The sequence below is a fragment of the Poecilia reticulata genome, chromosome 10 (genome assembly GCF_904066995.2).
Source record: "Poecilia reticulata chromosome 10, P_reticulata-male-v2, whole genome shotgun sequence".
In the NCBI taxonomy this organism is placed as follows: Eukaryota; Metazoa; Chordata; class Actinopteri; order Cyprinodontiformes; family Poeciliidae; genus Poecilia; species Poecilia reticulata.
In genome coordinates this window covers 29964855-29984429 of record NC_088839.1, presented here as the reverse complement: position 1 = coordinate 29984429, position 19575 = coordinate 29964855, and the positions used below count along the sequence as shown (strand labels likewise).

Genomic DNA, 19575 nt, shown 5'->3' with positions numbered 1-19575 from the left:
GCATTATTCAGGTTATTACAACATATTTTAATCTAATTTGGACATTTAAGGCAAGTCTGTCAAATAGAAAAGAGTAAAAAGTCTACAACTTGGTTTCATCAACACAATTAATTTAACAGGAGTGAGTATTCCTAAAAGCACTTTCAAGCTCTGGAATCCTACATATTTCAGACAAACGACAGTTTACATGCACTTAATAGTCTGTTTTGTGTTGAATGCAAAAAATGGCTGTTAGCAAAGACATGACACAAGGATGCTCAGAAGTTTCTAATAAACTAACTTCAAAACACATTTTCCTAACTTGTCTTTAGCATCTAGATGTGATACTTATTTATAACTTGGGCCTTTCTTCCCTTGAATGAGTGACAGGTTTGTATTATATGGCCTCAAACATTACTGCTACCCAAGGCCTACTCTTTTAATATTAATATTCTACTCAACTGTTGTAATTAAATACTAGTTTATGCAGATAATATCAAGGAAAAACCAAAGAAAGAACAAAATAGAGCACCTTTAGACAGCATTTAGTCCATCAATGTGAAATGTTAAATGGCCTGCTAAAGTTAAACTGCTGCCAGTATTCAACAACAAGCTTCCTAAATTGCAGGGCTGGCAGTGAACCAGCTCTGAAGCACCTCTGCCTGCTGCTGGTACACACAGCCTGACCTTCTGCAGCTCCAGAGAACAGGACTTCTACTGTCCAAGTCAGACTTCTGCCTTAAAAGAAGCTTTTATCCTCTTCACTTTAATGTAGCTTACGCAAACCTGAGTGCCGAAAAACCTTTCAAGCAGAAAATCTGAATTCAATGCTCTACGAAGCAGCCTTAAAGATCACAAAAGAAGATCTTATCAGAGCATTAATAGCCTCATAGATTTTAAAACGGAAATGTAGATCCACTTCTGTTACAACAACCTGATACTATCTGACCACTTCTTTAAGCTTATGGAAAGCCAGATCATAGAGATATAAACTAGATATGGACCTGATCAAATTCAGTGCTGGCTGGAACCAGATACAGACTTCTATCCTGCTGCACCGTTTTGACTGATTTAATGCACAGACACATATTAAAAATTAAAGTAAGAACTAATTAAATGTGGAAAATAAGCCAAATGTAGGAAAAATTCCAGCATCAAAATGTATGTCGAGCGAGATAGAACAAAAAAATTTTATTTTCAATAAAAAATGGACATATTGATTTTGAAACATGAATATTGGCAAAAATCTAAATTGAACAGTTTCACTGCGTAAAATTCTAGATTTGTTTACATTTCTTCAATATAGTCAAATTGGTCAACAAAGACAGTAAAAACAATGCATTTTGTAAACCAGTCATTTCCTTACCAAAACAAAACAAGAAAGCAGGAAGTTCATAGGAGGAAATATTATAGTAAAGTTTTTACCTCTTTTTCCTCCTTTTCATTCATGACACAGATGCATGGATGTTTTTATTTTGGTATAATTTTATTCATGCCATTTCAAGATAAAGTGATAAAACTTTCTTTTATCTGATCCCTTTATAAAAGATGCTATCTGCCTGCATTAATAAAAAAACAAGTATATGTATATTTTGTCATCATGCAAGTGTTGGTCATCTGAGGCACGGTTGTGTCACTTCCCAGAGTCTGAAGGCTGCACACATCGTTAATGAGGTGAAGCCAGTATTCGTGTGAGAGAGTGCATGTGTGTGCGCTGGTGTATGAATGGGATGAGGACTAGGGGGTTTTAGGAATGCTGGACCCAGTGGGCACAGAGTAATGTGTATGACACACTGTGTGAGGAACAATGAAAGCAATCCCACTCAGTTCAAAAAGCTTCCATTCATAGCAAACCTGAGTCATCTAAACCTCTCTGATTCAAAAAGACGGCCTGCTACTTTAGCATTTTGATTCAACAACCAACAAACAGAAAAGACTTATCTGGATGAAAACCGTTGTCCCTAAAATGCCCATTATTTATGTTGTTCCTACAAGATTTCTCTGAACATATAATCTGTAAAAGAAATGACTTCTGAAGACAATGAAAATAAGCTTAAGTGCTGTTGTAACTATTCCAGGCCTGCAAGTGGTGCTATAACTCTGTCATGAAAAAGTACTAAAATCAGAGAAGGAGGCATGGAGCGTTTGCATAAAGCTTTCAAGTCGGGCAAAGACAGAGGTCCTCAAATCCAGGCCTCAGAGGCTGGTTTCCTGCAGCATTAAGGTGCATCAGTGATCCAACAGACCTGAAGCTAATAGCTGAATTATCTCCTCAGCATGCAGTCAAGTTCTCCAGAGTCCTGATTATTTAACTCAAAATAAAACATCAAAATACTTAAAATAAACCATTTATAATAACAACTCCAATTATGTTCAGTTTTAAAGATCTCTAGGTTGTAAGTAACCCCTCTGAACTTCTACTTTCAACTTTCAACTTTTGCCAACATTGTGTGTTGTGTAAGAACAACAATCTGAAATGTATTCAGGGAAAGGATGGGAAGGATAGATTTTCAAGATCTGTAACCACTAGAGACATGTTATGTTTCTGTTTTTTTCAGTCAGTTGTGATACAGCCAATATTCTGATAAAATATGTTTCTTAAACAATTCTCACATTACAGCTTTATGACTGTCAGTCAAGTTTCACTTACTCCCTCGGCAGTCAGAAAGAGCCCAGCTCCCCAGAGTGCCGGCTTAGAAAACTAGGAAACCAGCTCATCCTGCATGACCTAATTAGAAACATCCCCTGGATGGTGATGAAACATCAGTCACTGCTTTTTTCCCTCAAAAGGTCCCATTTAGCTGCTGTTAAAAGCTTCATACACCTCAGGATAGAGGAAGGTTTCAGAATAACACCTAATGCAATGGCTTTAAGCTAATAGCAAGGGTACAGCTTCTTTCATAACAACAACAGAAGAGTTGTTGCACATTTGCAAAAGTCTAATTACAGTTTCTAAACTGACCTGTATACAAAATGTAGGAGTCCATACAGGAATGCATAAATCATGAATTAAATCAGAGGCAGGCAATGTGACCACCCAGCTTGTAAACGAGGAAAATCAATAGTTTTGGCAGATTACAAGACAAATGACGTAGAGCAACAAGGCTTGTGTAACCTGCACATATTCCTGGCTCACTGTTGACTTGTGGCTCCTGTTTAATTAAATAGAAGCGGGGCGTTCAACTAGAACGTAAACACTTCTCCTCTGTAGTGTGTTCAAAGGAACAACTCAAAACAGCTCCAGAGGCTCTACTTTTCCTGTCAAAAGTAAAAAGGCCAGTAAATAACAAGAAGAAAGCATGAATAGCTTTGCCATAAAAATGCTTTTAATCAGCTTTGTTTTCCTTTAAGAGAATAGTGGTGATTTCTCCAACTCCGCTTACAGAGACAGATAAATTAGGTTTTTCTTGCTCCTTAGCTTTTGTGCTCCCATTAAAGCCTAAAAAATGACTGTTCTGTAACTCAAGCAACTTTTGGTGAAAACAAAGAAGCAACCTGTGAAAGTCATTGATAAAGAGTTGGTTGTGTATTTTTGAAGTGAGGTTTTGATGTAAAGGTATGAGGAGTTAACGTCTTAACTGCAGTATGTAGCTTTTAATGTGCTCAGCTAGTGTTGGTCTCTTCTGCAATATCCAGTGAAAATATTGTCATTGAGAATGCATTTACATAATAGCACACATTAGCAATTAACTTAATTGAGACACCATAACATTGAATTTAAAGCCGACATAGGCCCACCTTCTAAAGAGTCAATACGCGACTCCTGAACAATTATTTTCTTGGGAGAAGGGGAAGTAAATGATTCTCTCTTTTTCTGCATTATAGTAACGTATACCAACTGGTTGTTATAGTAACATTATGTGCTTCCTTAGGATTTCCTGTAATATTTCTTAACAGTACAAGCTAGTAAAAGGAGTTAATGGCGACTTGGTGTTTTTATTTAAAGTTGTCAACCACCAACCACACCTTTTGACAGAGATGTGTATATTCTTCTGTTTAAAGTTGCATTTGACTTGTTAACCAGGAATGTTACAGATCTGAAGTTAATTAAGGATGTATAACAACCTCTTTACCTGTTGTAGCAGTATAAAAATAACTACAAACTGAAATCAGCATTAAATTAATGTGGATCATTTCAAAACTCAACTTGTTTCTTTAGTCCATCTCTATTTCTATCCATCCATCCATTTTCTTGCACCCTTGTCCCTTAGTGGGGTCAGGAGGGGTGCTGGTGCCCATCTCCAGCTACCGTTTCGGGCGAGAGGCGGGGGTCACCATGGACAGGTCACCAGTCTGTCGCAGGGCCCATCTCTATTTAGATAGCTTCATTGCCAAAGCTATCTTCTTCAAAATAAAAGCACTGCCTGCTTAATTCATCAAGAATTTTGACATTGCCATGTGGTAACCTATTTATTAAATAAAGTAATAAAAAGCCAAAAATGTCCCTCTTGTATTAACTATTTTCAGAAGGTTTTTTAAAAAAAAATTGTTTTGAGGCTTAAAAGATCAAAGCCTAACACTAAGACGCTTTATGTGTTGTCACCTATCAGTTTATTCTCAGGGTGACCCTTTTATTAGATTTACCTCTAAGCGTGCTAAGTAACAACCCTACCTAACAGCTTCCCTGCAGAGAATGACTGTGCAGCCTGGCACACGGCCTCTCTTTTAGACGGCACTTTGTGTGTGTGTGTGTGTGTGTGTGTGTGTGTGTGTGTGTGTGTGTGTGTGTGTGCTGCAACACAGTTTGAATGCTAGCCTGCTTTAATCTCTCTTGTTGAAAGCTTTTTCTGTCAGAGCATGAACACACACACACACACACACACACACACACACACACACACACACACACACACACACACACACACACACACACACACACACACACACACACACACACACAGCAGTTGAACAAGATGACTCTGTTCACCTTGTCACAGACAGACTTCAGACATCAGGCAGGAGACACACACTCTGAGGCGTACCCACAGACACAAAGAGAAACAGTGAGCAGATGACATGCTGGGTGGGTTGTGTTCTTCACAGGCATTTAAAAATTTAATTGATCTTCTCTCTTTTTTTACTTTTGCCATGCTTTGGTGGCATCAAGGAAAGAATTAGGAGGAAAATCAATCTGCCATAATAGAAACCTGATACAAGTACGCAAAGATTTATAAACGTTTAACTTCAGACATCTGGAGTGTACAGAGAGAAAGATCCTACACAATTTCTAAATTTCTGCAGAGCATCAAGAATAGTCTCTCTGGCTTTCTTCTCTTCAGTTCAACCAATAGCCTTCATAAGATGCATGTCTTGGAACTGGGGAAGTCTGACAAATATAAAAAGGAAGGTTTAAATAAAACAAAAATGTTTAGTTTTATTTATTTAGTAGATATTTTAAGAGGAATTGTGACACTTGTTTTATTAAAGACACATTTTCTTAACCTTCTATTGTTTGTCACTTCGATCCAAGTTGGATATGTGTACTAATGCTACTGCAATCAATAAAACAGTTTAAAGCTTTTTAAACATCCTTACAAAATGTGACATCTAATGTGGCCAGAACAATTCATTTTAAATATAAAAAACAAACTTTTCCAAAAATACAGATGTCCAAGTTGTGATGAGAATAACTGAATAGCGCTGCTGTCACCAAGTCCAGAAACCACCTCATTTAAATATATTTGGTTGTGAAATGAAGAACCTGTAGATGTCACCAGATAAGGTCAACCTTCCTGATTCACATGAACATCATCCTTCCGTCAGACAGACAGAGCTTTAAAACATCCACATTGCTTCTACTGAACATGAACAGCAACCATTCAACTCACTGCTTTATCTGGAGGCTCCTCGAGAACACGTCGCTAAACAAATCAGCTACAGGCAGAACAAACATCATCCTTACCAACTTCTAAAATGAGGCAATGCTTCACTGGTTTACCAATTACTGGCATCAAAATGTCACTGAATCCACAGGAGCTAGATACGCATTATTAAAAATGCAGTCAAAGTGACATTTTCACACAAATCTAAAATCATGCATAACTATTTTCAGTTTTGCACTTTATTCAGAAGCATTTAATCCACTGAAATAGGCTGAGATGCATGAAAAGCATTAATTTGTTATGCATGTAACATGATAAGGCCAAGAGATCTTTACATTTGATTTAAAATGTTAAATTACTTACAGAAAGAAATTTAAATCTGCTATTTTGATCAATTTAAGAAGTGATAAATATGACCAACATCTATGCGTGTCCTCATTTTTCAATCATTCACTGAACAAGGACTAGAAAGAGCAGTTTTACTGGTTCCCATAAACTACCAAAAAAGTCGAATGAAAGGGGTGACAAGGTCAAACATTGATTTGCATTCGATTTGTGAGCTGGGTGAGAATATTTGCAAATGTTGATTTCAAACTTGCACTCAGACGCTTCACAGGAGCAAAAAGCCACAAAGCAAAAGCAGACAATTAAAGAAAGCGATTCTCATTACAGACGAGGAAAAACCGAAGCCCTCAACAACATAAGGCTAACTATGAAACAAACCATTCGACGTACATGACTTATGTTGAAATCTACAATATCAAACCCAGATAAATATATCACGGGATATAGTTGCCAGAAAAATAATCAGTGCAAATCACAATCTGTGAGTGGTCATAATGATATGTCTAAGCAGTAAATCTCCCTGCACTGTGTTCCTGTACACAAATTCAGAAGGAAATGGTTTCTAAAGAAGAAATAATGCTACACCAACGTGGCTCTCTGCCAGTGGTTCTTAACTCTGTCTTTTACAACCAGTGTAAAATGAGCGCCAACACAAGATCTGGTTTAGTACTTGCAGTTAAAAGTTGATCTTTCAAACACGTTTCCTCAGTGGTGCCATTTTCACTAATTCAACTGTGTCCAGACAGCAGTTATTTGCAACACAAGTTGAAAAGATTGACTGGTTCTTACTGAGCAGAGGGCAGGAATTTGCATCTGTGAGTCGGTGATTGCCACAGAATTAACTTTCATCTGTCACTTTCACAGGTCTATTTGACCTGCACAATACTTAACAAGACAAAAAAAAATCCCATTTCTCAAATGACCAACCCTTCAGCTCACACTACATTATTATTAGTCATAGCTCAACTGTGCAGAGTAAACATTATGCATTAGAAGAAAAATTTTAACTAACAATTCTTGAGTCAATTTTCTCCAATTCCATGAGTCATAATAGTTGCTTAAAGAACCACATTTTAGGAATGTCAACAGCTAACTGCTAGCTCAGATCTTCAACAGAGTCCATGTCTGGTTTGTGTTAATGTGTACTCGAAGATGCAAATTCCTGCCCTCTGCTCTCTGTTATCATTGAAAAAAACGACACTACTGACAGACTAAACATTTGGAATTTTGTTCTTAAATTGTATGTTTCAAATGTTGGTCTTCAACACAGTTTTTCTTTAATCTGATTTTAAATCAAACATTGCAGTTCTGAAAACAAGAAAGAAAGTGCTACCTTAAACAACAACATGAAAAACACTAAAAATGGATGATTAAATAATTTAGCAAGCACAAAAACTATTCACATCCTTATTTCATAAATCATGGTAGTAAAGATAGGGATGTCTATGTACATCATGGGTCTAAACCTCATAAGAGCACTAAGTGATGAATGGAACATCTTTCAAGTGGCCTAAATCCTTCTCAGACCGACACTTCCTTCTAAAATTACATTCTTCAACAGCTTGTAGTCATAGCAATGCAGCCCAAGTACTCCAACGGTAACTGCCAAGAAAACTCAACCCTTAACATTACGGTCCATTCTGTAGGATGAAATTACAAAGAACCTAAACTGCAAATGATATCATGCAGCAGGTCATAACTAAACACAGACAGAGTAATTGCAGATGTTTGTTGAGCTCAAATAAATCATTTAACCAACTGCAACAATGAAGGCAAATTGGTGGAAATCTTATGTTAAAGTAGATTGCAAGATTTTTGCTTACAAAAGTTCATAAACAAACCAAGTAGATATGTTTAAGATTTTCTGCTTTTCGAGACTGACCTCTGCTCAAAGAAACAACATCCTGAACAACAAAGAACTCTAATTACAGCTTAAGAGCCGGTCAATTACAATGAATTAAAAATGTTACTGAAGTGTACACTTGAACATAAAAGATACCTTATCAAGCTGACCAGTAAAATATCTGCATTCTTTTACATCTCACAGGAAACAGTTTGTGTGAGTCAACAACGAAGACTAAACACAGTGTGGACGGCAGCCTTGGTAAACAACCATGCATCATGGTCCGCCTTCTCTGACATCCCTCCATCTGGGCTCCTCTTCGTTTCCACAGAAAAAATAATGGTGAATTCCTTTAATTTATTCCACTAGAGGAAAATGTTTAACTTAAATAAAACAAGACCTTAAATGGTGTCTTTCACAAAGCCCTCTGAGAATTTCAGTTAAATAAAATACAGTTATTAAAGATGAATGATTGAAATTTTAATTTCCAGTTTATGTAAAGCTTTGACTTGCAACCTGGTAGTGTTTAGTGTAGTACATTCACTGACTGAAGAAAGGTCAAATTTTTGAGTTTTTGATGGTTCAATCAGTGGTGTGTGCAGATAAAACTTATAATAAGAATTATTTAAAATGTGTTAAGATTTTTTAAGAGTGTTTTAGAGGTGTGCAGAAAATAAAAATGCTTCTAAAAGCAAATCGGACAAAAATATAAGTATACTTTTGAATAGTTTTTAACAGAAGAATATGTTTAGAAATCTTTAGTGCATATCAATTGCCTGAAAGCATGCAAATGTCAAGTAGAGAGTTTGCCTAATCCACTTTAGATTATGGTGTTAGCAGAAGTTGATTATTTATATGCACATCCATCATCATGCTGAGTTATTCAGGTTCCCCCTTTGCTCCAGAGGGGTGTGCTCTTTTTGCCAGCACTCATCCCGTTTTGCAGACTGTGCCAGAGCTGTTGCCAGATCCTGTGACAGAAAAAAGCAACCTGATCCAAAACAAAAGACTGAATTAAAATCCATTATCAAAGAGCAACAATTATTTAGCCAAAGGCATGGATCAGAAAGCAGAAAATTGGAGTTTCAACAGGCGACATGAAATCCTTAGTAGGATTTCACAAGGCAATAAAAATGCATAGAAGTATAATCCAAGACTAAAAAAATGTACACATCTTATTTTCATGTTCAACCCCCCCGCCCCATCAGTGTATTTCATAATTGGGTTTATGATAGCAGTAAGTAAAACTATGCATGGTAATATAAACACTGACCTGTCTGCTGAGATCAGAGACATTGGCATGTCAAGAATATCACTTTTCCGTTCAGGTATCTTTATATTATTCCAAAATTTCCAAATGTGTTTTCACTTGGTAGGAAAAGGGACACCCAACACGCTCACACATGCTCAGGAGAAGAAACGTTGTGCCAAGAAACCTTGTTTAGACTAGAATGTGTTGAAGAACAGAGCCAACAAACAAACCAATCCAGACAGTTTTCACCTTGCTGATCCTGCATTAAGACTAAAATCATTTCACTTTGTAATCACGCAAACTCATGTTTGAAGGTTATCTGAACAAACAAAATTAACAGACTCAGTAATCCCATTTTGGGCAAGATTTTTCAACTTAAAGCTAAATGCACAGACATTTTTAACCCCCCAACAGTAATCAAGCTGCAAGGAAAAAATGGCTTGATTTCTGGGGCTTCAGTTCACTTTAGATTTTGGATTAGATAAGGTTACATAATTTCCATTTTTTTCTTGTTCTAATTTGTTTCTAATAATTCTACTTGCCTGTTTTGCAATAAATTTGTCTTCAGCTTAGGGAAAACTGTACAACTGTTGAAATTACGCAACCCGTCATTGCTATAATTTCACATGATTCTGTTACAGGCAGAATTGTCCTAAACTCCCAGTTAGAGAAAAGCCAATTCATCAAACTACTGAGACACTTCAGAGAAAAGAAGACACAATAAGGCGGTTTCATCAGGTTTCTGTTCAAGCAAAACGCCCCATGGCTGTACGACACAAATCACTCAACCTAACCAACTGGGGGCAACTGCTCTCATCAAAGGGCCAGTCAGACTCCTCTGAAGTTCAGAGGAACTTAAGCACCATCATTAGAGAGGGTTGTGAGTGTGAAGAAGCACAAATCAAAGACGTAATAATTGCAGGTGTCAATGCTTCACTGCAGTTCTGGATTGTTCCAAAGAATGCTGCTGGATGCCTTTTGTCTGGCAGTTGTAGCTGAGGAATATTTTACATGACTAGTTTGTCATTTCAATACGATAATTATTATTTTCAAACATAACTTTTTCATGGAATTATGCATCTGTCTAATAATGTGTTAGCTACCCCTTTGCTACCAAAACAGCCCTGAACCTTTGACGCAAGGACTCCATCAGGCCCCAGAAGGTGTGCTGTAGTTTCCGCACCAACATGTTAGCAGAACCTTCATGTCATGTAAGTTGCGAGGCTCATTGAGATTGTAGGAACTTCAACTCCACGTTAACGCCTCATATTTATTGTTGTGCTGCTTAAACTATTCTTGAACTATTCTTGCTTTGTAGCAGGGAGCATTATTGTGCTGAAAGAGGTCACAGCCATCAGGGAATACTGCTTCCCAGGGTGTACGCAGTATGCAACAATGCTTGATGGTGGGACGTGTCAAAATAACACCCAGATGGATGGCAGATGTCCAGGGTTTCCCAGCCCAAGATTGGCCATCACAGTGTCTCTACTTTCTTGTCATCTTCCCATGGTGTATCTTTCATGGTCCCATTTGTTCCCAAGTAAACAAGGCACCTACCCATCAAACAAGTTTAACTGAAAACGTAATTAGTCAGACCAAGCCGTTCCTCCAATCCTGGTGCAGTTTTTATGTTCATGCGTCCATTATTAGGGTTTTCAGTGGTGGACAGGAGTCGGCATCGGCACTCTGACTGGCCTTTAGCTATGCAGGCCCAAATGTAATGCACTGTGTAACACCTCAGTAAATTCAGCCACAGTAGTTCATCTACTGGACTGGACCACGGGCCAGTCTTCACTCCTTCATAGTAAAGCTCAGTCACCCATGGCCTGTTGCCTGTTCACTGCTCCTGCTTTGGACCACGTTTGATAGCTACTGACCACAACAGACCAAGAACAAGTTTTAAAATTGCTCTGGTTATAATTTTGCCATCACAATGTGCCCCCTTGATGAAAGTTAGAACTGGTCCAGTTTCTGTATATCCGGTACAAAGTCACTGAAAGAGCTTAACCTCTTTATTCGTATCCTATGCATTAGGGGTGCCCAAATTCAGTTCTTCATCTATGGAATGAATGGCTCATTACCAGGCCTCTGCAGAGCTGAATAACAGCTTCAGGTGTGTTGGAGCAAGGCTGCATTCAAACCCCTTTACCAATGGTTAAGTCTCACTCTAGCCAATTGATGTCTGGTTCATTTCTAGCCAATAAGGGCATGTCTCCATTGGCAGTGTTTTTCTCACCGTGTGAGAAAATGTTAATCAGGCTTAGATTTCCCTAAATGAACTTTTGAGTTGGCAATATCCACCAGTGGTTGTTTGTAATTTTAGAGGAACTGTAATAGTTTTTGTTACAAAAAAAAGTCTGTGTCAACCTCCCATCATTGAGTTCATCAAACATCTGTGCAAAATTACTTTCGCATCTCATCCTCGCAAGATGCATCCCGGTAGATCATGGCAAGCCCTTTGACTGCCACAGCTTTACTTCAATTGACACACAACCCACAGCTGAAGCATTCATCAGTTCAAGATTTAACCATGGTGAGACCACCAGGACAGGCAGACAGTGAGACATGAATCGGGCTTTGAAAGCAGATGCAGGGGTCTCTGTGTGGTTAGATGATGAATGGCAGGTTTTAAATTATTCTCACCTGACAAAACAAAATAAGTAAAAGCTGATCCATGTAAGGGGAAAAAAAGAAGTCAGCCTAATTAGGTTTGGCATGAACTAGCTCCAAAATGGCTTTAGGAAGTAATCATGCATGTCTCCCTCAGTTAAGTCTGCACCATGTGAGCAAAAATTCAAACTGTGATAAAACGAAAGTTAGCTTCAACCTCAACAAACTGCTGAGAAGATACACATCCAAACATGCCAGACTCAACTGTTTTCTATTGATTGATTTGTCTTTGACAATAAATGTCAAACTGGGGAAACTGCTGGCATAACCTCTTGCATCAGGTGCTGACATTATACCTGGCGCAGCAGTTGAATGTAACTGGATGTTGACTGAAGCTTTGTGTTTAGGTTCAGTCAGGAGCGAGTGACTGTCAACTGGTGTGTGGGGATAATGAAGTCAGATCCCAAGGGAGAAAGCTGAGAGCAGAACAACAAAAAAGCAGTTTCAGTTCACTTCCACTGCTCTGCTCTCAGCCTCGTGAATTCTAGGTCAGTGGTGGCTTTTTAAAGATCTGACATGGTCCTCTGAGGAGTTTGGAGCTGCTAAATAGGCCTGCAAAGGCGCCTGACACTTTTATCTGTCTTTTTAATATAGATAACATGGTGTGTTGTGAGCGTATTAAAATTTCAAAATTAGAAATATGGAACAGAGATGCACCAGTCAGCCAGCAGTGAATAGCACATATGCTTTGTTGCATTCGGGGATAAGTTTGTAATTATTTTTTCAGTTGGATTCAGAACTATTACATCTTTTAAGAAACTTAGAGAATATTTGTCACAAGTATATGTTTTATTCCTTAAAATAAATGGAATCTGTTAAAATCAGAATTGGCTAATCAAACCTCTAAGAAAGTCAGAAATGTTTAAAAAAAAAAGTGCATTCTGGCATAGAAAAAGCTATAGATTTTCCCTTGGCAGGTGGCTCAGGTACATTAATAGCTAAAAAAAATAGCATGTTTAAGTGGAGCTTTTTGTATTCTTCTAGCACTACACTTCCAGAAGTTTCCCACTGTTAATGTATTTTATCTGTCTCCTTCCAAGACAGACTCCAACCTCACCACGTTGGACAGCAGCTAACAGGTTTTGCTGGGCAACCCTGAAGGCCACATGAACAGAGAACATCAGGTACAGTCCAAGACGGTCAAAAGTTTTATGCCACAGGGTAAGGAGATCTCTACTATTCTAAATCAAAATGTTTCCATTTTAATAATACAAAAAATAAGTGAAGTGAAAATCATGAAGCAGTTATCAGTCAGCTGTGATTTGACAAGAGGACAGCTGAAAGCAGGATAACAAACTTAAATGCAATGGAGCCTGACAAGTATCATGATTGAAATTCTCCCTGAACAAAACCTCACTTGTGTGTGATTATTGTTGACGGGGCTTGCAATGGGGCAAAAATCCATTCCACATGATGCATTCATTGTTTTCAGCCAAACACGCACCAGGTCACTTTAAACAGCCACTGTACAACAGCAAGCACATTCTGCAAATTTGAGGAGGGCCTGGACAAAATAACTGAAACTGTTCCTTTATGATTGGTGTTATATTCAGGTTTTGTTTAAAGAGTAAAAGTTAGGATTCAAATGATGCATTCAGCTACAATAAACCTGCATAGGAATTTTTTAGAAATTTATTTCTTATTTCAACAGGTGAAGAAACAATAAAATAAAGTGCACTTTAAACAGGAGGCTACATAGAAGCAACTAAAGGCCACGCTATATCAACAAACACCTGCGCTTAAAGGAAGCAGGATCTGATGAGGTGATTCGGCATTCGGGTTTTTTAACTCACCTCGATCCATTTCTGAGCCTCCAGAAACGCAGAGTCGGCGGCCGACTCCGACCCAGGGTGATGCTGATGAGACTGTCCAAGGTCTGCAACCGGACTGGCCATGGACGAAGGACTTGGCTCTTCTCTTTAAGTATGAACGCCTTACAGAAAATTGTGCAAAAGCCGCGATATTCCTCCGAAATGAGTGGAGAGCCGCGTCAGGGTTCCAGTTTCCCTCCGTTGTAGCTGTAGATGTTCCAGCAGCAGCAGCACCGGCGGCCAGGCAAACGAACCAGTTTGTGCACTCCACAGAGTCGCTCTTGCTAGTGTTTGATGCGTTAAGTTACACGTAGTTATCTACAGAACTGAGGCTTGAAGCCTTCACGATAAAGCTAGCTTGCAGATAAACTCTGTGAAAATATATTGGATCAGCAGAAGGATGAAAAACAGAGCTAAAACTATCCACACTTAACAACATTTCCGTTCACTTTTGTAGCATTTGGAGACATTTTCAAACAGTTAGCGAAGTTGGGAGGGGAAGTTTTCGCTTAGCTTGTTCGTGAGAGGCTTTAATGCGCCCTCTTATTTTTGTAGAAACCAACTTCCGGTTTTAGTCTAGCCGTTTTCCGTTCACTTGACGGTAGTTTAAAACTCGCACGCCGCAGTATTGCTCCAACGGTCCAAAATACACACAGCAGCGCCGCTCCACCGGCAGCCAATGAGGGCAGCAGCACGCTGGGGATCACACACCCACTTTCACATGTGGGGCAAAAAGCACAAGAGGGATCTCACTGATTTAGAGCAAAGGTTTGAACCTGAAATTTACAATTAACTAATGGAACTGACGCAATGATCCACATCTGTTGCCTAAATAGTTTAAAAAGAAAGATTTGTGCATAAAAAAAAAAAAAAATTTACTCTTCCAATTGCATACAAACCACAACTGCAACACACGTATTTGTTACTAAACAATCATAAAAATCAAAAGAAAGTACTTAGTTCAATTTCCAGACTGAGGTGTTTCTACATGTAGTTTGCATGTTTTCCCTGTGTATGTGTGGGTTGCCTCCAGCTGCTTCCCACAGACCAAAACTCACGACTGTTTGGTCCTCAGGTGTGTGTGAGTGGTTGTTTTTCCTGTGCCTCCATGCTGCCCTGTGATGGACTGTTGACCTGTCCAGGGAGAACCATACCTCTCCCCCACTGACACCTGAGACCCTGCAAGGATGGATAATCAGTTACCCAGTACTTAAGGAATCTTCAACATTTCTTGTTTCAGGAAGTTTCAATTGTGTCCTCATAGTGCTATATTTTAAAGGTGTAAATGCTGAATATTGACTAATTCGAACATGAGCCAGCTTGATCCTAAGCTGCAACTCTTCCTTAATATGAACATTAAGTCTCTCTCTCTGTTTCGCTATAATTATATATATATATATATATATATATATATATATATATATATATATATATATATATATATATATATATATGAAAGGGAAACTTATCTATTTTTTAAGTGATCAAGCTCTTCTATGAAAACATCGTTTGTTAAATACTTCTTTGCTCTGGAAGTACAGCAGGATCTAGTCACAGTTGAGGCTTCATTGGGCCACATCAAATAATCCGGGTTTAGTTCGTGACATGTTGCGGATCTCTACTGGCATCTTGTGGAAATATGCAGCAGTACAGAAAAAGAGTCAGCAGGAAGTATTCCTCCTTCCCTTCCGTTTCTATGGATTCTGCATCCTGGATACCGTAAACAATGACGGTTTCTCTTCCTTTCTCAAGGAAATGCGGAGAAAACTGCAGTTGACCAACAGAATGCGGCTTATTTCGCCATTTTGCTTAATTTTGTTCTTTTTACAAACTATTTTTTCCATAAATAAGATAAAAGAAGAAGAAAAAAACGATCTGAATGAGTAATTTTAAATTTAAATTCAAAAATCTTTATTTATCCAATAGGACAACTAGTTTTATAACAAACATGAACTACATATTGACAAATCTGAGGCACATTTTTTTATTCTAACAATTTTTTTTATTCTAATATTTTTTTATTATTAGAGGTAAACCAGGAGATAATTTTTTTTGACATTATGTTAATATTTAAAACTAATACATTGTTGTTCATTTACCACAAATCCTGGTTCACCCACTTGTATTCAAAAGTTGTGCATTTTGTCTACAAAATTAGTTTTTATTCCCAATAAAATGTTTCAAGTTCAACCAATAACTATGGAGAAAACCATAGGAAAATATGTTTTAATATTAAAATGTGGATGTGATGTTACTTTTTCAATGTACTGTATGATTGTTATGAATAGGACAGCTCTGAAATAAATACTGATGATTAGGTGAATGGAAGATATATTATTGATACTTATGAATGAATAATAATATATCATGGTACACTAGATGGCACTCTTTGCATTCATTATTTTTATTCCCTTTTAGATATTTAAAACACATCCATGTTGTTTTCCCACAGAGGAGATTCTAAATTAGGCTTATGTTGGTGTTTACTGTTGGGATGTTTTAAATAAAAGCACACAACTAGAGAGAAATTTCTCACATTGCAATGGTCTTTCAGAGGTTTTCAATTAAGACTGGAAAGAGCCCTTGTTAAAAAAAAAACAAAAAACTGCATTTTGATATGCTCAAACACCTCAGGGTTTATTCCAAATAAAATGTAGAAATTGTACAAATGTACCCTGTTCGTTCCATTTAATGTGAAAGATCTGATAGAAAGATCAGGAAAAAACGCAGCATTAAGAATGCAAACATTTCTATACACAGAACACTGGAAAATATATCATAAAATCAGACACCAATTTCTGTGGATGCATCATAACTAGTAGTCTCTTCATGAACCACCAGCTGCTTATTTAAACTTGCTAAGGTAAAAAAAAATCCAGAAAATACAGGCTTACATCTAGGATATTTCTGGCTTCTGGTATGGTTTATACTAAAGCTACAGTTATGCATGTTCTGACATGTCTTATTCAAATTAAAGACAATTAAGACAAAAAGGTAAACCCAGACAGAACAGATTATCTGCATTTACGTGACAATACATCCATCCACGTGTTGTCTACAACAACTTGTTCTTGTAGGATTGTGGGGAGGCTGGTGCGCATCTCCAATGGTAGTTGGGCGAAAGCAAAATATTTTACAGTCATGTTTTTGGACAGTGGGAGGAAGCCAGAGATAACCCACGCATGCGCAGGGAGAGCGCGGGAGAACATGCTCGTTGCCGAAAACCAGCGGGAGTTTGAAAGCAAAGTGCAGGGAGACGGTAGTTCTCTCTTGGCTTAACGAGCCGCTCCGCCCGGTCACCTGACGAGCGGATAAGTCCGACCACGTTTGTAATTAAGCCATATGTTAATAAACCGAGCACATAATTCAGGTTTACACAACTAATTTATCGCCTAATAACGTTGTAAAAGTTATTTTATTTTCCAAAAGGCATAATATACCCACTTTATTAATAGCTCTGCTCGCTCTCCTCCGCCATTACTGTGTTCAAACACGTGGTGTCAGACCGCTGCGGATGCGCGCGCATATTGCACCAAGCTAGTGAACTAAGCCCGCGAAAATCAGGAGACCGTGAACCATCTTTTCTTTTAAAACTAAATCGATTTTTTAAAAATGACTATGTTAAGCTACGAACAAATATGATTGAGGTTATATTAAACCATTGAATTTAATTTACTTGACAATTTGTGCCCTACTCCTTCCCCTTCGTCTTTTTTTAAAAACATTTTCAACAGCCACACCAAAGCAACACCAAAGATCTTTGTCAGAGCAACCTACCGTAACAAACATTTTAAATAACCATTAAAAATAAATATCAAACATGTTCTAAATACATTCTATTTATTAATGAAATCCTATTTACATTGAAACTTTATCTTCTTTTTACTTGCCATGTCTTATTTCAAAGTAGAGGAGAAGTCTGATATGCAACATTCAGTCTTGTTGAAAATGGAGGCTTGTGAAGAGCGGCTTCTTCCAAGTTTCGTCTTTAACCCAACCGATTGGGTAAATCTACCCAACCCCTGACCCAACAGAAGTATTCAAGCTGTTTTTGGACAGTGGGAGGAACCCAGAGTACCCAGAGATAACCCACACATACGCAGGGAGAACATGCTATGTCACGTCATACGCTCTCCAACATGCAGCCCCTAATTTTAGCCATACCTTTCATTTGGAGATGTTCACATTAAGCATTTCATGTCTATTAATGTTATGTTTTTGATGCAATCACAAAGATGTGGTATTAGTAGCAGTTTTGATGCATTTAAGCTGTATTTGACTTTGTAAATAACATACTATTAATGAAGTGGCTAATTTCTGCTTGTATACTAACCAAAAAGGTGCATTGACTTGCATTTGGTTGACTGTGTGCTTGCTTATTCTATTTAGCTGTGACAAATTGGTGAACAAATACGTAATGGTTTGTTTTTACAAGCAGGCATTTAAAAACACTCACAGCACAATAATCATGTCTGCACCAAGTGATTACTCATTAGCCTGCAGCCTCTCAGCAAAGAGAGTCTGAACTTCTTACAGCAGACTCAGAGCAGAGATGGGAGGAATTTCTCAGCTGTCAGAAGTGATTTAACATTTCCTTACCCTTCTGTGAGGGTTTTACTGTACACACCGCTGTACAGCCAGATGTAAGCACCATGCTCTGTGACCATGCCAACCTTCGACCCTTCCTCCACCTTCACTCAGCATAAAAAGATACATTTTTAATGGTTTCAATTTTCTGGCTTCTCTTTTAGCAGGTTGTGAACTGCAGTGTTTGCTGTAGAGACTGCAGAACGGATGTAAACACAGCTTTCAATTGCAATTATAAACCAAACTTGTAAAAGAGCTATGCTCTCCTGTCCTTGAGCTCTCTGCACAAAGGCTCAGCCTCCTCACCCAAAACACCCCATCGTGCTCTGCCAGGAAGTTCTGGCTGAGGGATAAATTCTCTACAAGACTGAAACTTTTGTGGCAACTTTGAAAGTTGGGCAGAGGTTGTTGTGCTCACTTGTACTGTGCTTGTTTCCTTGGTTGATCCACCTAACCCCCCCCAAAAAATACAGGAAGTGAGAAGATCTGCACTTCTATATATTTAGAATTATACACCGAATATTGGAAAGATGAGGGCAGGAGATATGCAGGATATTTTTGATGTGAATATTTTAATGGTTTCATGCATAGCAGCATGCACTCCACAGTAAACAGCTATGAAACAGCTTGTTGATATGTGTGGGTGTTACTTCCGTGTAACCGACCATGTTCATGCCATACACTACTTAGACCTTAAAAATCATTAAGCTCCAGCTCATATCAGAAATCTGATTGTTTCATATGTCCCTAACAGAGCACTTTGCTGTTAGACTACAGGTTTGTTGGTGGTCTAGAGTTTCTAAAAGAAGTTGGGAGGCAGATCTTTTAGTTATAAGACTCCTCCAATGAGGAAGAATTGCCCAGGTTTTGTCCATAAGGGAGTCACTTTGTTTACTTTTAAGACTAGGCTTAAAACTTCCTTTTTGGTTCTGCAGTTATGCTGCTATGCAGGCTTAGGCTGCTGGCAACAAACTGACAATTTTTCCTCATAAAGTAACTCTGGCTGGATATTTCCACACTACTCTCGAGAGAATGGGGAGAACTCATATCTGTCTGTTACTGCCATGCTTTTGAAAACAATCTGCAAATTGTCAGTATCGTTATTGGTGGGGAATATTGTAGAGACTATTCCAGAACCTTGTCTTCTCCTTTTCAAGACTAGTTTTGATGTATGTTTGGGATAACTTTCTTTCTGGAGAATCTAGTTGTATCTAAGTTTCATTTGAATCAAACTATTATCAAAAACTGGAAGTAAAAAACAACATA

The 19575-nt window shown here is 38.1% G+C and overlaps 1 protein-coding gene across 7 annotated transcripts in view; it reads right to left on the bottom strand.

The window, feature by feature from the left end:
* The window catches only part of LOC103471865 (LIM and calponin homology domains-containing protein 1), a 70730-nt gene extending 56450 nt beyond the window's left edge, over nucleotides 1–14280 (bottom strand). For 3 of the 7 annotated variants that reach the window (XM_081611863.1, XM_081611865.1, XM_081611864.1), the window contains exon 1: nucleotides 13705–14280. In XM_081611863.1, coding sequence (XP_081467989.1) covers nucleotides 13705–13806 — 102 coding nt within the window. In that variant the 5' untranslated portion in view covers nucleotides 13807–14280. The remainder of the gene's footprint in view (nucleotides 1–13704) is intronic. The other 4 variants (XM_008421113.3, XM_081611866.1, XM_081611867.1 and 1 more) reach the window with 4 other exon arrangements.
* Nucleotides 14281–19575: the final 5295 nt, after the last annotated feature.